At 42.7% G+C, this 24,976-nt stretch overlaps 1 protein-coding gene across 1 annotated transcript in view; it reads left to right on the top strand.

The window, feature by feature from the left end:
- The window catches only part of LOC133131730 (collagen alpha-1(XXV) chain-like), a 59,332-nt gene extending 34,356 nt beyond the window's left edge, over nt 1–24,976 (top strand). The window contains exons 3-4 of the mRNA XM_061247154.1: nt 15,374–15,418; nt 24,869–24,976. Of these exons, the coding sequence (XP_061103138.1) occupies nt 15,374–15,418; nt 24,869–24,903 (80 nt within the window). The 3' untranslated portion in view covers nt 24,904–24,976. The remainder of the gene's footprint in view (nt 1–15,373; nt 15,419–24,868) is intronic.

A 24,976-nucleotide genomic window follows, 5' to 3' on the forward strand; every position in this document is an offset into this window, starting at 1 on the left:
GAGAAATGTGCTATTCTGTTAAAAAAAAAAAAAAAAAAAAAAAAAAGAAGTGAAATAGCATTGTATTATTTACTGCGAAATGCTATAATACATTTAACCTTTATTAGATGCATAGCCTGCTGCAGTATCATTCACATTGTTGCAGTTATTCATACAGTAAAGTTCTGGAAACCCCATTGGCAGTATTTTACCATAAAGTGTCCTCTGTTTACAGTGATGTAAGTAGATACCGAGAGTAATACTGGAGAAAATATCATTCCCAGTAGAAAAAATAAGCGTTTTGACAATATTAGTCTAGTATGCCAGAAGGGTTTGTTTGCAGTTTAATATCTGCCATTTTGTGCAATGCTTATTAAATGTAATTAAAATGCTGTGCATGTGGCTCTTGCAGCTCATTCTGTAATGTATTACTGGGCAATGATCTGTTGTGCAGTGTTTATTTTGTACATCGTTAACCTTGACTTAAGTTACAGCACATAAATAAAAACAGTAAGTATAGTATGCAGAACGCTTCAATGTATTTAAAATGATGGATGATGGATGTATTTGATCATTTTCAGTCTGGTTAAACCGCTTTACTGATTCCTTTAGCGTGATGCCAAACAGCAGCTAAGTGCTACGTGCATGCTGTAAGTGATAGCTACAGTCGGATTAAACTGCCATTTCAACACTTAAATTGCCGTACTTAAAGTGAGTGCCATAGGATTGGTGGAAGTCTAGTGTATGATAAGCATAATCTCCGAACATTAGAGTACAGACTACTGATGACTTAAATGTGAACTGTTCTTCACATTATTTTCTTCTCTTACGATCTGAGAAATTTCACACCACATTGAATTAGTATAGATCAATACACTGACAATGCATTTAAATACAGTTTTGTAGATTTGGAAAGATCAGTCTGTATTTAATCATCTTTATGCAACATTTTTAAAATAGTGTTTGAGTTTGTGGAAAGAATGCTGCCATTTAATTGTTAGTAACATTTAAAAACAAATCGAGTCCAAGACACTGGCACAGGCATTATTCATTGTTTAGTTTATTAGCACATACATGATCTAGAGGGAGCCCTTAAAAAAGTAAAGCCTGTTTCAACTCTTAAGCTCTCCTTCAAGGTCAGCACTTTCAGTTTAAAACTTTAAAAATGATGTCAAAATGGACTATTAATCATTGTAATGATGTATTTGTAAATATTTCCTCTAAACCCTCGCTGTCTGTAAATTACTGATAAAATGCATCATAATGCTTTTGTGTACGCCAGGAATATTGCAAAACTATAACATAATAATGCAGGAAAATAATGATGAATATAATAATAAATCAAGGTGGCAAGCAATTTTGTGATTCAGAAGGTCGTGGCAATAAATGTCTCGGGACCGCCGGCAGAATATTCTTTATGCAATTCTTTTTTTGGAAGTAATAACAGGCGTGCGAGAAAATAATCAACAGAAACAGAGGGCTCTCAAGCAAACAAGAAGATTAGTTTGGAAATTGCTCTGTGCTACGCCAGAGCGAGCTGGCTCATTGTGTATAAACGCCTGTCTCAACTCCACGCTTTTCATGTCACTTTGTAAATTACCAGGTGTGGAGGGTAGGCAGCGCAGTATTCATATATCCAAAGCTCATTTAAGCAACATCGTCTGCTGGCACAGGATTCAATTTTCCCTAATTGTCTGTCTTTGGTGCTAATTTTCTTTTCCTAACATCTAATTGCGCGCCAGCCATGCCTGTTTGTTCTGTCTGGTTTTGTTCGGGGTCTGCTCCATCTACACTTCTATACGAATATTACTTATTTTACTTCCTGGTTCATCTTTATCATTAAAGAGCTGGTCATCTCTGAACCTGGTAGTCGTGATTTTTGCTCTGAGCACACAGCGACCAGCCCTGTTCTCACATTAGCAGGGCTGTAAGGATGCTCAGTAGCTTTCTAAGCACTCCAGAATACCTGGAGAAAACCTAGAGAAAAAGTGTGAAGTCACGTCCTGATGAAGATTTTTCTGGCCGAAACGTTTTGGTTTTTAACTTAATTCTTATACATAGCTATACCAGTTCAGTGAAGATATTTTAACTTACTGTAGCTCTATGTTAAGAGATTTCATCCAAGTCATGATTCTGGATGAGGCAAAAAACAAACTCCTTATTGACCAGAGACTGTGAGTGAGCGAGTGTGATGTCTGTCCATGTCCAGTGTTTGTATTCTCCTCAAGGCAGTTACTGGAAACTTTGGTGGAGAAATAACTGGAAACACGCCTTTTCCACTGGTGTGTGAAACCCTGTATGTTGGTGACTGTTTAAGGGAAGCAAAATTTCATCCACACCCTGTTTGAATTTGGGTGTTATTTTAGTAATGCATCCAAGATTTACTGTGATTTGTGAAGTTGTCTTTTTAAGTAATGAATGAGGTGCAGCATATTATACAAAATCCTTAGTCCTGCTGTTAGTCTGTGTTCCAGGTTGACCCTAACTGGAATTGTTTTGTTTTTGCCATTTAGTTAGGAAGTTCAGCAAATGTTGTTCGAGATGTTTTATATTTTTATTGTATGGTAAACCCTTCACATTTCAAATGGTGACCTTGTGCAATTCAATTGAGCACAGGCTGAATATCTGCAATATTTAGTATAGTTCTAACAGGAACCATGGCAACTGTAATTGGCGTTAATGCTTAACCAAACCCCCACCCCCCCTCCTCCAAAAAAAGATAATTTCCTTTGTCTGAAACTAAGGGTGAAACTAAGGGTGGTTGGTGCTTGACTGGGACCTGGATGGTTGGTGGTTCAAGCACCAGTGTAGCCACAATAAGATCAGTGCAGCTGCTGGGCCCTTGAGCAAGGCCCTTAATCCCACATTTGGCCCCTGATTTGTCTAATCAACTGTAAGTCACTTTGGATAAAAGAGTCAGCTGAATAACTGTAATGTAATGATCATTGACTCGGCACGCAATAATGAGCAACATGAATTCGCAGCCAAGTTCATATGTCAGGACTTCTCCAATACTACCCTCCCTCATGTTTGCCTGAATTGTACAGGACAGTGCTCCGTTCTTCAAGCTTGGAACTCAGGCTTGCTGTTCTGCAAACCCTTTTTAGGTTTTCCCCTTGAATACAGACATGGTTTCTGATCCTTCTGGATTTAGTTCTGTGTTCTGTCTGGATTTCAATGAAGAACTAGTAGCCCTTGAACAGGCCTCTTACAGGAAAAAACACCTGCAGGAACATGGATATTGATAGAAACCAGTAAGTACTCATTTGATACCACCATTAGAGCTATGGAGGGACAGAGACTGCTTGAGAACTTGTGTATTTGCTGGGCTGATGTTCAATCTCGGTTTTGAGGGAACGAGAGACTTTCAAGTCAGGACTCCTGCAATACGCCAAACCACCAAATTTGTCTTGGACACAATGTAACTAATGAAATACATGATTTGTCACCCATGACTGAGACATTACTAACATGTATACTAACATTAATTTGCCCTTTTTCATCAAATCGTGTGTGTGTCCATCTCCAGGATGGCATGTGACCTTTCACCTGGTCAGTTTGATTGACAGGCCACAAAGGAAGTGCACGGGCACTTTTGTGTTTAGAGAGCTTTTAGTGGAGGGACAGAGTTTTCCCTCGTCGAGCAACACAAATACACACCAGGTTTCCCCGCCCCTGAGCCCTGAGAAAGACCCACAGGGCATTCTGATTGAGTTTAATTTCTCAGCTCTGTGGATAACGCATAAAAACAACATTTAAATCAAGTTGTTTTTCTTTCTTAATAGCCCCTCGAGCACAGTCCTGTTAATAGAATTTGACCAAAGATCGTTTTATACTGCCCTTTTCAAAAGGCTTGCATTGCAGAATTCGCTTTCTTCACTGTGACTGAAACCTGCGGCTTCCAAGACCCGAAACGGCCTCACCGGATAACTGAAGTCTTATTCATCTTTCGTCAGCACTCTGTCTCGTCTGACATCACTTGGGTAATACCTGCCACGAGCTACAGGAGGCGGGAACGGAATCTGCAAACTGGAGATTGAGTAATGGCCATTTCAGGTAGCAGGGGCTGGGGGGGACAGGATTTGGCAGGATCTGTTTTTGGCCAGCCCTTAAGTAATTATCTCTGGCGGTACTGGAATGAAGTGTAAGGTGAGGAAAATTAGGCTTGTTCTTTAGGTTTGAGGTGGAGACTGGGTGGTTCTTGTTAATACTTCTGCCTTGGTGTGTCTCCAGTGTGTTTATGATGGAGCCCTATGGCCCATCATTAAAGGCTCTGATGTCACCGCTCTGAGGCAGGCACAGGAAAGCCATTGTTGCTCCATGTGATTGTTCCATTAGCTAAACGTGCCCAATAAATGCCACTGACAAATCCAAAAACTGGGAGACATTTTTAAAAAAGGTCTTTGTGCTTCTGACAAATGAGGAAAAGGTTAACGGTCAGCACATTGTTTTATTTTTTTATTTTTGGTCTGAAAATGTGTGACAGTATATAAACTTGATGCATTTCCCTGCTGGCATTTAAAGGCCTGTGTTGACATTGGATGTGTGATTTAAGTTCTGTAGATGTCACTCTAGGCATTTCTTTGGGCCTTGGTCCAGAAATGGGCTTAATGGTACAGAACCTTTAGTCCTTAATGGACTAAAAAAAGTCATAATATCAAACTTGGGAAATGAAATTAAACCTTACTCACAGATTGCCTGGTAGGTTCTGTGGTCACTATGGTGATGACAGTTAGCTCTGTCTGAGAAAAATGATCATTTCCTGAGCTCTGAGAATGGATTTTAAATCTGAGTAGGGTCAATATGGAAGTAGCTGTTAGCCAGGCCACCAAATCCTCACATTGGTTTACCTCAGACAGTCATGTCTAGTATGATTTATGATCCTTCAGTCATGCTATTCACTCAGGTGTTTTTTGTAAATGAAATATATTGTCATTATACCTGATCTATAACATCTTACAAATGATCTATAACATCATAAAATGTGATTGTTTGAAAATGGGACATTCCATTCCTGTATTTGTATTAAAAACGAACGTTCAGCTGTTTGAGTGCTCAGGAATTACGGGATGGTTGAGATTGGAGGGTGAATTGAGCGTTTACGTGGTATCCCTGCGGCGTTCCCTGCGCCGTGGTCACTAACAGAGATACATGTGGCGGTGCAGCAGAATGCCTTGATGTTGGAAGGCTGTTTGTCCTAATACAGGGGGGCGATTAGGTTTCTGCCCCTTCTGAATTCCCCCTCCCTCGCTGGTCACTGGCCCTGTGCCGCTGATGCAAAGCTTGTGCTGATTGGACGGGTTTTAAAATTGTGCCTCTGTGTCATCAAGATGAGGCTCTTTCAGCGGTCTCTGCGTGTTATCTCATCAATCTTCAAGAGTTCAAGTTTTTACCAACAGTATGCGGTCACTTCTAGCTCTTGGAACCTCCCTCTACGTTTTTCAGCACACTTGTCCCTGGTTATGGTTTCGCACTTTGTTGTACGTCGCTCTGGATACGAACGTCTGACAAATGCCTGTAATGTGATGGTCCTTTGTTTTGGTTGTCAGATTCGTATTAATTTTAATCTAATAATCTGTCTCCCATTCTGAATTGCTGATCCATAACCCATAGAACCAAATAAAAAACGGTTCACACTCCTGAATATAGCATCTATACACTGCACCACATCCTTCAGCAATGGCTGTTGTTTTTTAGAATGATTTTTAATGACCTTTAATGGCTTAATTATTTGAGACAACAGAAACTAATGCTTGTATGCCTGCATTATGCCTATGTAAGATTTCTTGCAGAAATTAAATGGCGCCTCATTAAAAGTAATTAAATTGCAGTTAAATAGCAATATCATTACTGTAAATGGCCATCTTCATTGCTTTTCAGTGTGTCTAATGTTTCAGGCAATTACGAGCGATTCAGAGCTGCACTGCACCTTGAGGGCCGGCTGTTGAGCGAGTGGGAGATTCTGACGTGTGTGTGTGCGTGTGCGTGCGTGCCTGTGCGCTGTTGCTTCTAACTCTGGGGAATCCGATCCGGAATTGCGGAAGCGGGCGGTTTGTCCGTGTTTAGAAGCGGAAACTGCACGGCGTTCCTGCAGGGTCTGCGCGGGGATAAAAGAAGCCGTAAATCAGGCGGGGAAAGTCTCCGCTTTCGCGGTCCGGATTCCGCGGATTTACGGGACGCTGCGTCGGCGCTTCAGATCCGCGCGGCCGCACCTTCGGGAATCCTGCGGCCGGTGTCCGTTTCTGCGGTAGCGCTACGGAGCGGGAGCGGGTCCCAGCTGGGAATCGCGAGTGCAGTAGCCGCGTGGAAATGGGAGCTGGGAGTTTCAGACCGGGATTAACGGCAGATATTTCACAGAGTTGCATTTAGACCCGACCATGAGGCATGTCAGTTGAGTGACCTAATGACTAGCTTTGTGGTGTCTATCAAAACTTTTCTTTCACAGTATTGTTTTACATAGTATCATTTACAGTAGTGTGTGTGCCATGGCCGCGTGGGCGCCTGTCTGTGTGTGTGTGTGTACCTTGTGCCTGTGTGTGTACTTGTTTGTTTGTGTGCAGATTTTGTGCCTATATGTGTAATGGTTGGCCTGTGTGTGCACATAATGTGTGTGTGTGTGTGTTCCACTGATGCCCCTGCAGCTCTTGTCTGCTCCACAGGATGGTATTTAACCTTTGACTTGTTCAGTTTGATTGACAGGCCACAGCAGAAGCACAGTGACCCCATTCTATTGCAGTGGTGGGTGTGTGGCTGTTCTGGCCCTGATCACATCCAATGCCTTCCACCATGGCCCCTGGTGGTAGGGTGCCAGTTCATATCCCAGCGTGGGGCACAGCTGTTCCCTTTAGCTGGACACTCATCCTGTGCAGTTTCAGTGGAGGGCTGGATTTCTGGATCACGTATAAAAGTGAATGACAGGCTAGTAGACTCCTGGACTCGGCGATCAGCCGAAATGTTGCTTCATTACATAAGGCACTGATGGTCAATGCTCACGTTTTTTTGCGCAAACTCCAAAGCCGATATGGGAGACTGCAGACGTCTGAGGTTCTCTAGCCAAGCGCGCAGAGTGGAATCAGAGCTCTGACTTGCAGGTCTCAGATTCACCAGCAGGGGTCCCCAGAGAGATTAAACGTGGGCCCCGAACCAACTGAACACTCCCCTGGGCGATGCAATTGCCAAGTGCAAGTTGCCCTATGGAACTACTGACCACAGTGGGCACTGGCACGGTCCAGATTCTTTGGGGGACTATGGGGCTCATCCATGGTGCTGTAACTGTACAAGGCATCCGTTTTGATTTTATCACAGTGTTGTCATTCTGTAGCATGTCTGCACGGCTTTTGACAGTTATTGGCAGTTGAGTTAAACATTCCGTTCAGCCGTCTGCAAACGCTGCTGCCCAGAATAGCTTAACACGGCTTATATTTTTCTACATTACTATCGATTTACACAGCTGGATATTGTATGGGATGGTGAATACTCTACAGTGTACAATGGCCATGCCTTGCTTCTGAGTTATGAGTTATATTGCATTTATTTGGCAGAAGCTTTTATCCAAAGTGATGTACACGTTTGACTCATTTCAGGATTTGCCAATGGGGTAAGAAAGTTTCACCTGTTAAGCAAAAAAAAGGAACTTTAAACAAGCTAATTTCCAACTGGAGAGAAAAAAAAGAAGCTTTTAAATCTCATTACAAGACTAAAAGACTGATTAAGACAGGCTTATTTTGCCTGCTATAAATAGATATTTCAGAAGTCCCTCTTAATAAGAATGATACACTGAGAGGAGGTCCCTTGGCAGCTGTTGGCCTGCTGGTTATCAATCTAAAAATAAATAAATAATTTAGCTGAATATTTTATCCAAAGCGACTTACAGTACAGTTGATTAGACTAAGCAGGGGACAATCCCCCTTTGAGCAATGTAGGTTTAAGGGCTTTGCTCAAGGGCCCAACAGCTGCACTGATATTATTGTGGCTACACTAGGGCTTAAACCACCAACCTTCTAGGTCCCAGCCATGTACCTTAACCACTAGGCTACAGGCAAGAGAAGAGAGGAGAACACAAGCCACTAGGACTCTGGAACTCTGGAACAAGATCTTAGATCTTCCCTGTCCGTGGCCACTCTTAAATCCAGATTGCATGCATTTGGCTGATTTGATCAGGTTATGCACTGCGCTGCACTGCACTTGTTTCTGTCTTTTCTTAAATGTTTTTAAACCCTTTATTACATTTATTATTTTTGATTAAATATGATTTTCTTTTTAAATCTTAAAATTGTATCCATTTTACCGTGCCATTTTATGCCTATGTAAAGCACTTTGAATTATCTTTGTATATGAAATGTTCTATATAAATAAACTCGCCTTGCCTTCAGCAACAACCATACCAGAAGTGTTTGTGCTCCTAGCCCTGCTCTGGGCTACAGGCTGCAGGCTAGCTGCATGTTCTGTTCCCCTTCTCCACAGTATATTACACTGTTCAGCTGAAGTGTAACTCACTGTGGCTGCTTGTGAACAGGTTTCAGGCATATGCTTGCTTGGATTAGCATCCTTTGTGGCTGTGATGTTGCAAGCTGGTGATAATTATAGTCCTGATTGAAAGCCTCCTACGATGCGCTAACAAATTGCTTCTTTCACATAATCAAACTCTTCCGAATGCCCTCCCAAAATAAACTCTTCATAAAGTGTTCATTACTTTCAGCAAACTTTCAAAGGCGTGCATCAGAAATGTTTTGTTGATTATTATTATTTTTTCCCCCCAAGTGCACTCAGGTTCTGTTTGTTTTACAATGTGCGCGAAGGGAGTTGGGTTGTTTACCTACTTACAGTCACTGCCCTTGAATGTTCTTCGTCTTTCGTCTTAAGTGGAGAATAAACCATAAACAAGAAATTAAAAAACACAATTATGCGTCTGAAGGTATTGTGCAAAAGAGGGCTCTCTGGGATTTCAATCCTCAAAAGAGAGCCTTTCACTGCCGAGTGGTTTTTATTTTAATTTAGTTTGAACTGTATCATTGTCGGCAAAATTCAGAGAAATAACTCAAGGATTAAAGAAAATTAAGGTTTATCCAGAATTACTTGCAACAATGCAAGAGTGAATGCAAAGATAAATAACTGGGTCAAAGTTTGCAATAAGGGTACATTAATTGGCATTAACTAATGCAGTTGTTAACCTGAGTCAATTAATGTACAAATACATTGTTTAAGCATAGAATTAACTTTTCATTCATTCATTGGTATTAGTTAACTATCTAATGTATTAGTTACACCAATATTTATGCATTTGCGAACCATGTGATAATTAGTAATCCATGAACAAATACATTAAATTTTTTAATTCCAATATGAATCGGTATCAACTAATATATAGGTAACATGATACATGGTATCACGGTTAAGTGGCACAGATTAACTTATTGGTATTTAGTTGGTTAGTTAACTACATTAGTTAATGCATTTAACCTCATTGTAAAGTGTTACCAAGAGTTGAATGGATACCATCAGGCATACTGTCATACTGTCTCCTTACCACAACAAAGTCAGTTTAAACCGAGAGTCTGGTTGTGTGATTGGTCGTATCATCTCCCAATGAGAGAGCGTGTTGTGCAGGTTATTTCATTGCCTAGCCGTGTCCCGGACTCAGATGGTGAATTAGGCCTGCCCCCCAGACATTTCCTCTGATTTCTGGAGGGGGCACAGCCATGCCCAACTCCTCCCAGAGTGAAAATGAGTATCTGCCTGCTTTGGAGAAGTGGTCTCACACTGCCATGGAGGGCCGTGTGTACATGTATGCTGGTTTTTATTCCAGCCTCAGATCTTGATTATATAATTAATTCATTTACTTGCTGAATTAGGGCTGTAGGCTTGTACATAATGTATATAAAGTGAAATGTGTTATTTTGTTGTCTCAGTTGTCTAAGGGTTGTTGCTTATATTCTGTGCTTTAATGCAGTTCATTGCATTTGGCGGGCTGAGTAAGTGGAATTGCTTTGGACAACTCTGGCCATTAGAATTGGACAGTAAAAGTTTCAGAAGAAACAAATATGGAAGCCTATAATTTAAAACTACTCTGTATGACTGAGGTCAAAACGGTCGTGGAGCTGTTCCAGTGCGGTTATAGTCTTCAGTCTCCCTATACAGTGACTGTATCATCATCATGCAAATGAAATGCCCAAACTCATTTTAAACACTCCCTGCTTCCTGTCAAAAGGGGGTGAAATCCTAATTGAACACAGACTTCATCTTTGTCACCGACTTAATTATGCCTCTTCCTCTTACCACAATGTTCCACGTTGTCATGGTAATGTGTGAATTCATCAAAGTGTGGCATATAAATCTGAACAAGGAAATTGCATGCTTTTCAGAAAGCATTTAAATATTTAAAACTCCATTAAAGCAGTAATGAATAAATTACGTGTAATATCAGCACCACTGCATCTATTACAGGAGTAATTTAATGCTTTTTATGTTTTTTGAAAAGAATTACCGTTATAATGATTGGTTTATACGAAACAAATGCATCTTGTCGCTACCTCAAATGTTCTCCACACACAACACATTTTTTTAAATGCGTTCCTGTGATATTCCATTCTTTAGGATCCTGAACATAAGTATAAAGCATGCTCTGTGTCTTCAGATTGATTTCAGGCTCTGATGTGTTGCAGAAAGTGGATGTTCAGCATGATTTACGGAAATGGATCGCTCCTATACAGAAGCAGGGACTAGAGTTCACACAGACAGGCCATGTAGGTTTCTATCATGTTGTGTTTGGCACTTTGTCTACTTTTACAGCTGGAGTCTGGATGTTTACTTCAGAAATGCAGGTCAAAAATTGCAGTTTGGGGGAGTGACCAAGAGCTGAACTGTGCCATTGGATGGGATGTGCTATGGGGAAGCACTATATAGTGATATGAAAGTCATTTAGGGTCAACGGGAACATCTCTTAGTTATGTGAAAATTGTGTGTTCTGGTGTGGGTGGAGTAGGTGTGTTAATCTAATTTACATTGAGTATTCTCTAACCAGTCAGGTGCCAGCAGTGTTCGATGTAGTGTTGATCCTTAATGGCTGGTTTTCCGACTTTGAAAATTAGGCATTTTTGTGGGCATCAACAATTTATTGACTCTATCTTTGATTGACATCTATACATAATGTGGAGGTACACTGAAAACAAGGAGGTATGCTGCCATTATGATTGGGGTCGGGCCAGAGCGGACAGCAGGAAGTATCTTATAGGGCAGCAGAACACACTTTTATAATGGCATTGATTAAAGTGTTTCACTATTTAGTCGGCATGGAAACATGCAGCTAAAAAAAAATTTGATTGAGAGTGTGATTATCCTTTAAGGACCAATGATGATGAAACCCAGGAGCTGAGTATGAGTCTAGAATCTGGGGCATCGTTGAAGCTGACAGGAAGGTGACAATAACGCAAATAACCACGCATTACAACAGTGGTATGCAGAAGAGCATCTCTGAACTCACAACACATCAAACCTCTGAGTGGATAGGCTACAGCAGCCGAAGACCAATAAGTCAAAAAAAGAACTCTAATGAATGTAGTCTTAATTCTGTCAGACTGGGGGAATAGAAGTGTACCTCAGTCTGAGTGTAAACTGTGTCGATTAGTTCCACTCTGGTGCCATAAGATGGTGGTATTTATGCAGAACTTGGGCAGGGTCACCGGAGATGTTCCCAGCCAATCACAACATGTTCCTAATATAGCCATGTTTGGCATTTCTGCCCCTGTGGCTCACAGTGTATGAGGTATATAGAGAGGCCATTGTGAGTGCCAGTGTGTGTGTGCATTTGTGTGTGCAAGTGTGTGTTTAATTTAGTGTTTAGTGTGTTGTGTTTAGAGAAGCACATTTTTTATTCTGATTGTTTAGTCTTACTCCGTAGTAAGTCTGGAGTAAGTTTAGACAGGGCTGGCAGTCGTGTGTGTGCTTAGGTGCTATGTCATTTGCTTGTACATTATCTGTCACATTCTCTGCCCCAAATACTTTCCCCTCCATCACCTTTCCATAGTGTCTTTAGGAGTTTCATTCTCGTACAGTGCAATTTATGTAGCTTGCCATATTTTTTTTTGATTTTGGCTTTGATATTATCTTTGTTGTAGGCTATATATGATTATATATATATATATGACTTTTCCAGTGAAACAAATCAGAAGTGTGGAATGTGTGTGGATTGGTTTATATTCAAACTGGGCATACTGTATGTTATTTATAATATTGCTTAGCGTTTAGTTTTGAGACTTGGTTTGTGAGGAACGCTGCGGTAGTATGGTGCAGGGGCTGGAGGCTGCGTTTGAGCACCCGAAGGTGGTGTGAACCACAGGTGTGCAGTGTGGGGTGTGTTTACAGGGGCGAGGGGGCGGTCGGCAGAATTCAGGCTGGAACGGTCGACGTAGGCGGACAGCAGATTTGAATGGGCCGTCTCCGCACTGCAATAATTAGCACCTGGACCGGGCTTCGTAATGAACTCTGTGGAAATGGATGAAGGCGCACCTGCTGGCTGCTCTGGACAGAGGGAGGAAGAGAGAGGCCGTGGCAGCTTCCTACACTAATGCGAACCAGCCGTGCGCTTCCATCGGAAGCGACTGCAGTCTGTAATGGGAAAGGTGTGCGGCTCCATGGACACCAGGCCTCAGTTTACCCTTCCTCTGTCCCATTACCCTCGGTCAGTGCACTCAAACGTCCCTCTGTGTGGCCCCGTGGGAATCGGGCTCGGCCCAAAATCAAACAGGTTTTAAGACATTAGCTGCTTTGTCCAGATTTATTGCATGTAGCAGACGGCGTATCTGCCTTATAGCCCTGGTCTTGACAGTCCATTAATGAGGCGGGATGTTTTCCTGAGGTGGTTCAGGATAAGTGCAGGAAGTTCAGGAATACATGGGGGTCCCAGCTGGGAATCAAACCTGCAACCCCTGCGAGGAACTATTCCCCTAACCGTCTGACTGCACTGCCACACTGTAAAGATGTGCTGGAAACTATTCTTAAACACGATGCAGCAGTGTGGGGCCTTCATCATCTCCATTGGTATTGTTGTATTTACAGTACATTTTGTGTTGAAATGAAAAACATTTAACACATCAACCAAATAAATGCATGTAATTTTGCAAGGCAAAAACTCAGTTCTGGTTAAATTCTAAGCATTGTGATCTTTTAAACACTGCACTGTGAGTGCATTTAATTTATTGTTGAATTTACCTTTTTGGAGAGCTTATTTTTAATCAGACTGGACACGCTTCAAACAGGCAGGCCAAACTTCCTATTGCACATGTATTAAATGATACACAAGAAGCGAAACTTTCCAAAACAAGTGAGCTTGCGCTCTGTAGGGACCAGGAAAAGGCTGTCGGTACAGCCGCATGAGCGGAGAGCCAGGGAGGGGAGATCTTGCTTGTTTTTGCAGGTCGCTCTGTGATGTTTGATGTATTCCCTGTGCGGCCTGTTTGAACCCCGAACACACCTCCTCTAACACAAACGGGGCCTTTATGGCCAGCGCGCTTGTGAGAAACCGCAGTCTCCCCCCTCGGATGTTCTCCCGCTGCTTCTCAAACAGAGGAGGAGTATTCGGTCGCTGTTACCGACCGGCACGCGTACAGTGCTGATGGACGCACAGCGTCTTCTTTACCGCGGTGGTTCCAGAGGCTGCTGCGGTTCGGGGTTAAAGATGGAAGGGAGGACACGGTTTGCCCCGTTCTGCAGCCACCCAGGGGAAATGTCGCAAAATGTTTATAACCAACATCGCTAATGCTCGGCAGAGCGTGTGCCATCACCACTTCACCCTGTTCTTCTCAGTAGGCTTCCTCGTGCAACAACATGCACATTTCTTCACGCAAATAGATTTTTGCTGAGGCAACTCTGCTTAGACACACAATGAGACACAACAAAGCACCCAATGGCAGATGTTTGGTGGTTCAAGGGGTTCAAGTTGCCTCCTGTAACAGGGACATCACCAGTTGTTCAGACATTTTCAAACCCACACATTTTTACAGCTGCTCCTTTCATGTTCAGTGCAAATTTCAGGAGTCGTTTTTATTCACATTTTCGAAAGTAGTTTTTCTTGTATGACACCTTGGCTAAGTTCTTGTCTGTGGAGATTATTTGAACATTTGTCAGCAAAGATGTGAAACATGTCATTTTTGGGTGAATTGATGAGAATAAGGCGAGTGTGCTCATGATACAGGCCTGTTCTGTTATGAATATTTACTCTACGGGACCTGGAGTACATCATATAACACAAAATAAGCCTGCCAGTTTATATTTCTTTTAAGCTTTTTATGGATGATGGCAATTTAGAAATTGTGTATGGTGATATAAAGGGAAGAGAACCATGAGATTTAATAAAAGGTGATAGCAAAATCTCCATCATACCCTTGTGCTAAAGATCACCAGGCCTTCAAATATAAATTTAAAGCTGTAAAATATATATTACTCTATTCAGTTTCTTCTCTATCCAGCCATATTTCAGCACTTATGTGCGTGCTTTAATTGCCTTGTTCTTTTGAGACTCAGGTTTTTGTCTTTAAAATAGTTTTTGAGCAGTGTACAAAAAACTTGGCACTTAAGGCTGGGATTATAGTTTTTAGGCTGGAGTCTGTGGCACTTAGTGTTGATGAGGGCCATTCGGTTCCCTGCTCGGCCTGGCCTCCTCCATAGCCCTAATACTCAAGTCGACACCAAAGGCTCACAGCTGACAGCTGTTGGTTTTTAAAATGGCTTTCCGTGCCCCTTGAGGAAGGTAATTTTACGTCTTTGGCCGTGTCGTTTCATAAGTAATTGGACAACACTGAAGACTTCCAGTAGTTCCAGGGTTTAGGTAAAGTTCCCAGCATGTGGAAGTTAACAATCCGTATAATTGCTTTAGTCTTTTCCCCCTGAATTCCAGCAGATCGTAGCTTATGGAAAGTGTGTGGGGGCGTGTTCATCGCGAAAAATGACCATTGTAATAAAAAGTAATTAGGAATGAGTCTCTGATCCGAAACAACCCCGCTTCAGATAGGTGTAAGTGAAACCAGGAGAGTGACACCAGTGAACATTTTTGTTGTGGAAAGTCACTGGCACGCTGTTCAGGTGAAAACCCGGCTACATTTCGTTGAAAAGTTAGTTTTTTAGACGGCTAGGACGTAGCCAGGCTATATCTCTACCTTTTAGTTCTCTCTCTCTCCTTTTGAGAACACACTGAGGGCCAGCTTCACAAACACAGATTAAGCTTAATCCTGGACTCAAATGAGAATCTCCATTCAAAATTGAATTACGTTTAGGATTTGGCTTCATCTGTGTCGATGAAACAGATCTGAAATTGGTAAAGTATATTTAGACTACAGTTGCGCCGTGAGTCGGTGCACGTCAAACATTAAAAATGCTAACGGTGTTTTCTCTCCTGCCCCAGGACCCCCAGGGAAACGAGGGCGTAGAGGCAAGGACGGCGAAGCAGGTGGGTGGGGCTCCTCGCCCGCGTTGACAGTGTCGGTCCCTACTTCCTGTCTCACGCACGCACCTTTGGCGTTTTCGACACGTGTTCTTTTCACGTTCCACATTCCGTCCCGTGTGTAGGGGAAAGGGGTTGCTCCCTAAAGACGAGACACAATCCATCGCATTGATCATGACGCTCATTGGTGGGTGCTTTCGACCTTTCTCATATCATTTTTGGTGTAATGCAGATTGGTCTTTATAGGGATTGTGTTTTCCAACAAGCTTGCAAATTAATTGAGAGTCTATAGGCAGGGTTTCGAGGGTATGGAATGGTTATCTCTTGAATTTTAAAGAGTGGAGTCTGACGCATGCGGTCATTTCCTGAATTTATGGCCTTTGTGAAGACTACAGACGCCGTCCGTCACTGTCTGTTTAAACTGCCTCAGCTTCCTCCGTCTGGCTGGCTCGCTGGCCTGGAGAGGCCCAGCTCTTACAACGATGTTTATATTATTTCATTTCCTACTTTTGTGAGCAGTGAAAGTTCACCGTTCACTGCCAATTAATCTGCAAGAGGCTACTGTTCAACTTTTCTTTTCTTTATATAATTTATTCAGTTCTATTTTATCCCTGATTTGTTTTTCCCATTTTCCTTAACCCCAAACTCAACTGAACTTTTTGATCTTCTGCCAATGACCCTATTCAAAGCCAACAAGTGTTATTCTCACTATTTTCCACCCGGCAGACGCGCCACCAATCGTATACTGCCCACATCCTCGGAGGAGAACGAGGGCAGCATATTCTTGGTTTATGTGTCCGCAGTTGCCTGGTCTGACCAGCAGTGGCCACTAGAGAGTGATGAGCCCAATGGAAATTTCCGGCTTGCCGCCTATCATTCCCCGGCGAGGCTGAGCCAATTGTCTCACCCATGCGGACCTCCAGTCATAGCCAGCAGTGGCGTGACTGGGATTTGAACACCCAGTACATGAAAAATGTATCCTCCTTTCCTTCACAACCACCCTCCTATGTGGAAGTATGGGGGGAACAGGCCAGTGAGGGGAAGGGAGGATGTCTTTTTTTGAGTATTAGGATGCCAGGTCCAGTCGCAAGGTACAAAAGAACAAGTGTCTTTATACGGAGGCCAACTGCTCATTTTACCTGGCATTGCCGGTATGGTGATTTTTGCGAAGACAATGCACAAGTTACATTAGTTATTTAGCTGATGCTTTAATCCAAAACGTCTTTGTTGACTAAGCAGCGGCCAATCCTCCTCAGGAGTTAAGGGCCTTGCTCAAGGGCCCAACACCTGCACTGATCTTATTGTGAAGACTGTCCGTAAGATTGAGCCAAATTAAAAGAAAAAAAATGAAAGCATTCCTAGTTTGTGCCATCTTCCAGTATCCATAATGCCAACAGTTTTTGGGGAGTATAAACTAGGAATCATGTCCCCTGCTGACTTTATAGGCAGTATAAAAGTAGTACTATTAATAAAATTAACAGTAACTACATTTGCCCTTTATAGAGGAACAACAAATTCCTCCCTCAGCCTATTCAGGAAAAAAAATAAAAATTCACACCCGCACTGTGATTTAAAGTGAATCAAGTGTTCCTTCTTGAAATGTCACAAACTTATTTAAAAAATTCTAATCAAAATTTGAATGTATTTTCCTAACAGCATACTCGGCCGTTACTAAAATAGATTTTTGCCACGGTATTTAATTATGTTAATGGCTTCAGTGTAATACAAGCTGAAATGGATGAATGTACCCCCACAGTTTTACCACAACTTTGCTTGTTTGTGCGCGCTGCCTTGATTAAAACCAACACGGTTTGAATACTTGATATTGTGCTGAGCGTGCATTTTGGGTTTCAGGCAGAAGCAATGGAACATTGATGTATTCTCCCTTGTTTAGTCAAGACTGGAGAAGAGCTTTGGCCAGTAGCTCGATATTCCACTCCTGAGAGATGATGGATTGGTACTGTCATAATCAGACTCTTTATATTGTTTTAACCCCAGAAATATGTATCTGGCCAGTCATCTGAGAAGTGACTTATTTCTTATGTGAAAGCACCCCAGCAGGAGCCAAAGAGCGTAGTTTATATTACAATGAATCCATTAATCTGAATGTTCCCACTCTTCTCCATGGCACAGTGTGAGCGGGAGCAGGTTACTCATAGAAAAGTGCCTATCCTGGGTTTTTCTCTGGCATGACATCGATTACCACACGTGCTGCCTGCACAGCAGTCCGAGAACGTGTTCATAATTTTGTCCTTTGCCTGGATAGTGGCTTTGCCTGAGGTCTGGGACAGGCAGTCGGGAAGTTGAAATTCTAGGATGGGCAGTCGGAATGCTATGACAATCTGTATTGTAGGTCAAACAGTTGTAATTCTAGGACAGGCATTTGGAATGCTAGGACAGACTGTAAGAATGATGAGATGGATTGTCAGAATGCTAGGACGGGCGGTCGGAATGCTTGGATGGGTCAACATGCTATGAAAGGCAGTGATTTTAATCAATTTTAGCTTATGGAATTTAATCAATTTTAATTTGAGAGGGGGCTTCTGTGTGCTTTAATGTGACCGCACGGCTGGGTCTGATGCTGCAGTTCCTCACTGAGTCCGTAATCCCCCCTGCAATCAACTGTAAGTCGTTTTGGATAAAAGCTTCAGCTGAATAACTTTAATGTAATTTAATTTGATTCCATGCAGGAAGGCTAGCCTTCATCCAACTCTGGTAGTAGGCCATTTACTTTGGAAGTAGGCTTTGATAGTTTAGGAAGCCCTTCTCTATATGAATGAGGACACTGTGGCACCTCTGTGACTCAGTTCATGGTGAGGATTACATTCCTCTCCTGAAGTGTGCTTTGCCCCCCTTTCCCTCCTCCCCTCCCTCCCATTAATGCGTGTGTACACGAGGAGAGAGGGATGATGGTTATTTTTAAAAGCCATCATGGCTTCGGACCTCAGAGACACTCAAGCGTGTGTTTTCAGACGTGAGAGAACCCCACAAACCCTTCCCAAACGCGGTGTCTGCCCAGGGCGGCGAGCACTTTCATCCCGTCTTAGAAACGCTCCGAGAATCCCGCTAGCCAAGGACGTACAGCGAGGAAGGGAAAATCTGCGGGGGAATCGCTCAGGTGTTTACCCGGGGGGGAATACTCAAAGTAATTCCTGTCTGGTACACTGGTGTTTTTCCAACAAACCGGCTGAAGGTCTGTTTGTAAATGTGCGATTGAACTTGACCGTTCTGGGCAGCTTGTCCTTGGAGTTCCACTGTGAAGACACTGCCGGTTTATAAGTGACCTGATGGGTGGCCGGCGCAGAGTCCAAAAGCTTTCCACACGGTTCTGGCCCAGGTGGAAGCGCTCGCTGGAATGAAAGGGATCTCCTGTGGTTTCCTCTCAATCAGCAGGCAGTCAGGGCCTTGGAGACGAGGTGTGTGGACTCATCAGCCAGCACCTCATTTAAATTAAGCACTTAAGGACTGCACCGCTAAAAGCAGCCAACACTGTACTGTATCCCTGCTCAAACTCCCTCCCCCCCCACCCCAGGACTGGAGTTTGAGATGTTTGACAGCGGAGATTGCATCCAAAATGTGAATGGTATTGTCCTGGATTAGAAGTGGAAAACTGGGCAGTGTGTGAGGGGGATTAGTGTTGGAGGGTGTAGTAGGGGCCTTATAGGGGGGAGAATAATTTGTGAGGGGTGAATGTAGGGGTCCTTGAAACTATCCTCTACTGACGAGGCTATTCTGGCCTATGCCATTACTTCAGAGGCTGAAGGCTCTGACTCTGATTAGTGTTAGGTTAGTATCAATGTTAGTGTCAGCAGTACTATTGCTATCAGTATTACTACAGGTATTGGTATAAATATTACTACAAGTATTTACATCAATATTAGTGAACGTATTGGTATTACTGGCAGTGGTGGTAGTTTCATCATTATTCAAATACTTATGCATGTACAAATTCCCAAAACTATGTTCATCATAATAGCAGAGTTCAGAGTAATAGCAGTATGCTCATAAATCAAATGAAGTGTGAAATGTAGGAATAGTATGTTCAGAAATGAAACTCTTATGTGCATGAGTCTGAAATGCCAGGTGTCGTAGTAATAATATGCTGATAAATCAAAGGCTTGTGTGTAAGTCTGAAATGACAGGTGTAGTAGTAATAATATGCTCATAAATTAAAAGCATTTGTGTGTATGTGTTTGGAATGCTAGGTGTAGGAATAATATGTTCATAAATCACAGGCTTGTGTGTAAGTCTGAAATGATAGGTGTACTTGTAGTAATATGTTCATAAATCAAACTCTTGTGTGTGTGTGTGTGTGTGTGTGTGTGTGTGTTTGAAATACTAGGTGTAGGAATAATATGTTCCTAAATCAAATGCTTGTAAGTCTGAAATGCTCAGTGTAGGAATAATATATTCATAAATCAAACTCTCTTGTGTGCATGAGTCTGAAATGCTGGGTAAATATATTTATATTCCACGTCAGAAAGAGATGTTTATGGCGGAATAGCGGCAGGCTGAGAGGGGAGTGTGAATGGGGCTTCCAGCAGTAATAACTCTCCATCCCTCCCTCCTCGGTCTTCCACAGGAGCACGGCAGACAGACGGATGATGTGTTTTTACGGCTGTTTGCTCCGTATCTCATCGATCAGCACATTCAGCGGCGATGTGGACGATTTAGTCGGCCGCTGCGTATTCTCCTCCTCCTTTTATGTTTGTCTCACATCCTCGGTCTCTTTCCCTGCGAGGCAGATGAACACGTCCGTATAAAACCCAAGCTTATTAACAGCGGATGTAAATGCCCCACAAGTGTTCCACGGAAGGCTTACTGACTCCTGTGAGGGGTTTTCTGGGAAAACACTTAAAGTGGCAAACACTCCAAAAAGCGTTTTCTAACTGGGTCTGTGCAGTGCACATTGATTTTGACATTGGCATCCATTTTGACTAGCAGTCCCTCCTTTTGCTGTGGGGCATGCTGTCTTTTCTCTGCATGCGTTCACCACAGCTAGATTGTTCCAAAATCAGCAAGTTACTTTGTTAAAAAATGAATTTTGTGGGCATGGCCTCCATTGAGATGATGAGCTCTAACTCTAACTTAGCACAAGAACTGAGAATTGACTCCAGGTTTGGTATAATTGTAAATTGGCTCTATAGCAAACTGTGCATAGCTCCTAAACCCAAATGCTTGATGGAGATGAAATGTTGGAGGGAGATAAGAGCAGATAGAGCTGACTGTGTCTCACTGTCACTGTTCACCAGTGACTCACCCCTCCCCCACTCCCCAAAGTAATTTTAGGATTTAAGGTGAAAGCAGAAACCATAGACACTGTAGTAAGGTGTTGGTGCAAATTAAGTGATGTTTAAATGACATGAGATGCCGTACAAGGAGCATGGAATAGTAAGTAACGCAAGCTTGCCATTATGCTTGTTAGTAGACAGTAAGTCGCCCCTTTGGCCAACCCTGCAGGCCGTCATGTGTCTGAGTGCCGTGTCTCCCAGGGAGAGCAGGTATCAGTTGTTTGGAATGACCATGTCTCAGTGTCATTGTTCACCAGCAGCTCCCACCCCCATTCCCCAAAAGTTATTTTAGCAGGCTGCTGCTTATGGAGGCAGTTCCTGTGACTCACGTCTGCTCCTTTACCGCGCTGGTCTGACATCACACCTTTTCCTTCTGAGGAGAGCACATCATGTTCTGAGCTCCCCCAACTTCATTAACCGCCACTGGAGAATACCGCTCGCCGTTCCCATTTGGGGGAGAGAGAGGAAAAACGCTTGAAGCAAATCAGCAGTCTTACGCTACACATTGGAAGATATTGCAGAAAGGATGTCTTTAGAAAGTTCAGATGCAGGTCTCTAAAGTCCAGCTTCTAGATCCACTCTAGTCACTTTTCTATCATACTTATGATACACTCTCAGAAATAAAGGTACGAAAGGTTTTGCTGGGGCAGTATCCAATAAAATTGTAAAATCATTTTGCACGGAAAGTGTACTCAAACTAATTCTATATTACTGGCTAGGGGTACAAAGAGAAAATGAGTGTACTTTCAGGGTACATTTGGGAAATTTGATCCTTGAAGAACAAAAATGTTCCTTCACTGTCACAGAAAGTGTATGCAAATACAATCCGGGGGTAAGGACCAGAGTAACAAAAATCTGAAAGTCACAAGTTAATTCTGCAAACCTTCTATATTACACACTGCACATTCAGCAGAGGCTGACAGAAGTGCTCTTGAGCACAATGCTGTCCAGTATTGAAAGTTATAGAAACTTTTTTTTATTGAATTTTGATGAGATCGTGAATAAGTCTGCCGTCAGAAAATGAAAGAAGCCGCTGAGGGGGGGTGGATTGTAACGGCGGAGGCAGTAAATGTATCAAAATGCTGCAGGCGTGAGGATAAATCCAGCATGCTCCTGAATTTAATCTCAGAGACTGATATACAATGGGAAAGAGAAACAATATGGAGCTGGAGCAGACTTAGCTGACTTCAGACACAAGTTATAACTGGAAAGTCTGCTGGCAAATGAAGCGTACCCCAGTAGAAGAGAGTGATTAGGCCCCTGAGCTGGGCTCCTTGGTCTTTGGTGTGGTGCAGGGATGGGTAATGAGGATCGTATCTGTTTCTGGATGTCAGACCAACTTCTGCTCTGAATTATTTCGGTAGATAATAGATCATTTACATGATCTGTCATTTTTGGCCATTTTCCATGATATCATCAGCAGCTGATAAATGTTGTTGTCTTGTACCATTTTATTGTAGTGTATAATTTGAGTGAATCGGTCGTGGTGTAAAATATGATTAATTCGCTGATCTTTGTTGGAAAGACATTTTTTAAATAATGAAAACATTTTTTTTACCTTTTTAAACATAGTCCCCCATTATATGACAATTTAACAGTTGGCTTCTCAGCTGTTTCTGATTAGTCTGAACACATTAGAATACACAGCCAAAATGACAAAATATGTCCCTGTCCAAATACTTATGGACTGCACTGTACAGTCCAATACTCTGAAAAGTGCAGTGAGACAGGGCCTGTTCTAAGAACTGAAGCTTGAGATGGACTGTGAAGGCAATTACCAACAATGGCACAATTGCATTACATTATTGCCATTTGGCAGACGCTCTTATCCCGAGCGATGTACAGTTGATTAGACTAAGCAGGAGACAGTCCTCCCCTGGAGCAATGCAGGGTTAAGGGCCATGCTCAAGGGCCCAACGGCTGTGCGGATCTTATTGTGGCTACACCAGGATTAGAACCACCGACCTTCCATGTCCCAATCATTTACCTTAACCATTACACTACAGGCCGCCCCTGGACTCAATGGACACTGATTTCCTTTTTTTAAATCGTTTATTTATTATCACCAGTTTTATCAGTACCACGAATATGTGGCATTATTTTTCTGACAACCATTTCCTGCAGGTTGTGTGTATGTGCATGTCTCTGTGTAAGGGATGTCACGCACACTTGCTGCATGGGCTCTCACAGAGGAGCAAGACCATTTGCTACTCTGTAAAGCGTCTTCGTGATATTTGGTATTCTGTAAAAAGCACGATACAAATAAAGTTGAATTGAATTGAGCTTGTGCCAGCCACTCAGCTCATCTCTTTGATATGTATGACCATGAACTGTAACAACCTGCCGCTCATACTAGCTTTCAGAGAGATTTTCAGACTGTCTGAATGTTCAGTCTCTGAGTTTGTCTCTCCTTCGAAATATTATAAATAAGCCTAAATTCTCTTGCGAGAATATAATGATAATAATTTGTTATTTAGCTGACACTTTTATCCAAAGCATTTTCGTTGATTAGATTTAGCAGGGGACAATACCCCTGGAACAATGTGGGGTTAAGGGCCTTGCTCATGAGCCCAACAGCTGTGTGGGCTTGAACCACCAACCTTCTGGGTCCCAGTCATATACCTTAGCCACTAGGCTAAAGGCTGCCCTGGGAAGTTTTCATTCCATGGAAAAGGGCAAAAGAATCCTGACAGCACATTACAGTGAGCATCACTTTCCCAAATCTTTTTGACTAAAATATCAAAGTGTGTGTTAAGGTATACAGACAAGGTAGATTATTCCCTTACTGCAAATCCACACCTGAGCGAGAGCAGAATGTGCCTTTTTCAACGGGTTCCATGTTTTCTGCCCTCATGTCCAGCTTTCCTCCACCTATTCATACTGTGGCGAGTTTATAACTCGAGTTTGTCTGAAGCGCGTCTAACCGCTTAATGGCTGTGCGATTGTGCAGATGCAGGGGGAAACCATAATATTCCTCTAAAATAAAAGCGCAGTGTCTTTTCCTGTAAAATAAAAGCGCAGTGTCTTTTCCTGTAAAATAAAAGCGCAGTGTCTTTTCCTGTAAAATAAAAGCGCAGCGTCTTTTTCTGTGAAATAAAAGCGCAGTGTCTTTTTCTGTGAAATAAAAGCGCAGTGGTTTGGGGTGTGTGTGGTGGCCTGGTCCTAACGAGGGCTAATGATTGGCTGCGGTTCAGACAGCTCACTCTGTGTTCAGCGCACACGCTGGTCCCCTCTGAGTGTCAGTAATGGGAAAAACATGGCTGTGTCACCTCAGGCATATTTATTATATCAGCACAAGCCCGGTAGCCAGGAAATGGTGGATGCTTCTGGAAATACACATGGTGTGGGGCGACATTTTAGTGCAATGGTTAAGCCTGATTTATATTCCGTCGCACAACCCTAGCGAAAAGTGTTGTACAGTGTCGCGCACCTGTGGAATTTTGTTGCACAGCGTTGATTGGACAGCAACACTGAAATTCATCACCATGGATAGGCTACACCAGGCTACGCCATGTTTTCAAAAGTGAAGCATCAGCTGTTTAATGTCTTGTTACCTGTGAGTGCAGAACCCTTCACCACAAGTATAAATGCAAAACGTTGTGTGATGCTTGTTGCAAGTGTTGTATGATGAAGTGTAAACCAGGCTTTAGGGCCGGTCAACCTGGGCTTGCCATGCAGAGGTTTCGGGTTTCACTCCCAGCCGTGGCTCTGTGGCTGTGCCCCTGAGGGACATACTGAACCTGAAACGCTTGGCAGATATCTGGCTTTAGAAACAGATTAAAATTTTTAAGGAATCTAGAATTTAGAATCTATTTCTAAATCTGGATATGAGCGTCGGCTAAATGCTTCAAATGTAGTGGAATGTGATTGGCTGGCCTGAGTATACTGCTTCTGAATGTGATGGAGTGGGATTATCATGATGTTCCAGAGTTGGATGATACAGGTCAAAAAAATGAACCTGAGATGTTTGCAACTGTGTTGAAATGAAACAGTAGGATGTAATCAGCAACAAACTGGGATACTTCTAAAGCCTTGGAGTGTTTGCATTATTTATAGTCTGCATGCTATAGTACTGTATGATGAAAGATTGTACTGAATATACAAAAGTGTTCATTCTTGTTCTGATGTCTTATATTCATTGTATCCTCCGTCTTCTCTTTTCTAGGACCTTCCGTAAGTACCGCTGCTGCTCCGCCTTAGCGTGTCGCCGTGTGTATGACATCACAGCAGGTAAAGATCCCTCATTATCACCGTGATCCAGATCAGGCCAGGG

Source organism: Conger conger, chromosome 6 (assembly GCF_963514075.1).
Source record: "Conger conger chromosome 6, fConCon1.1, whole genome shotgun sequence".
In the NCBI taxonomy this organism is placed as follows: domain Eukaryota; kingdom Metazoa; phylum Chordata; class Actinopteri; order Anguilliformes; family Congridae; genus Conger; species Conger conger.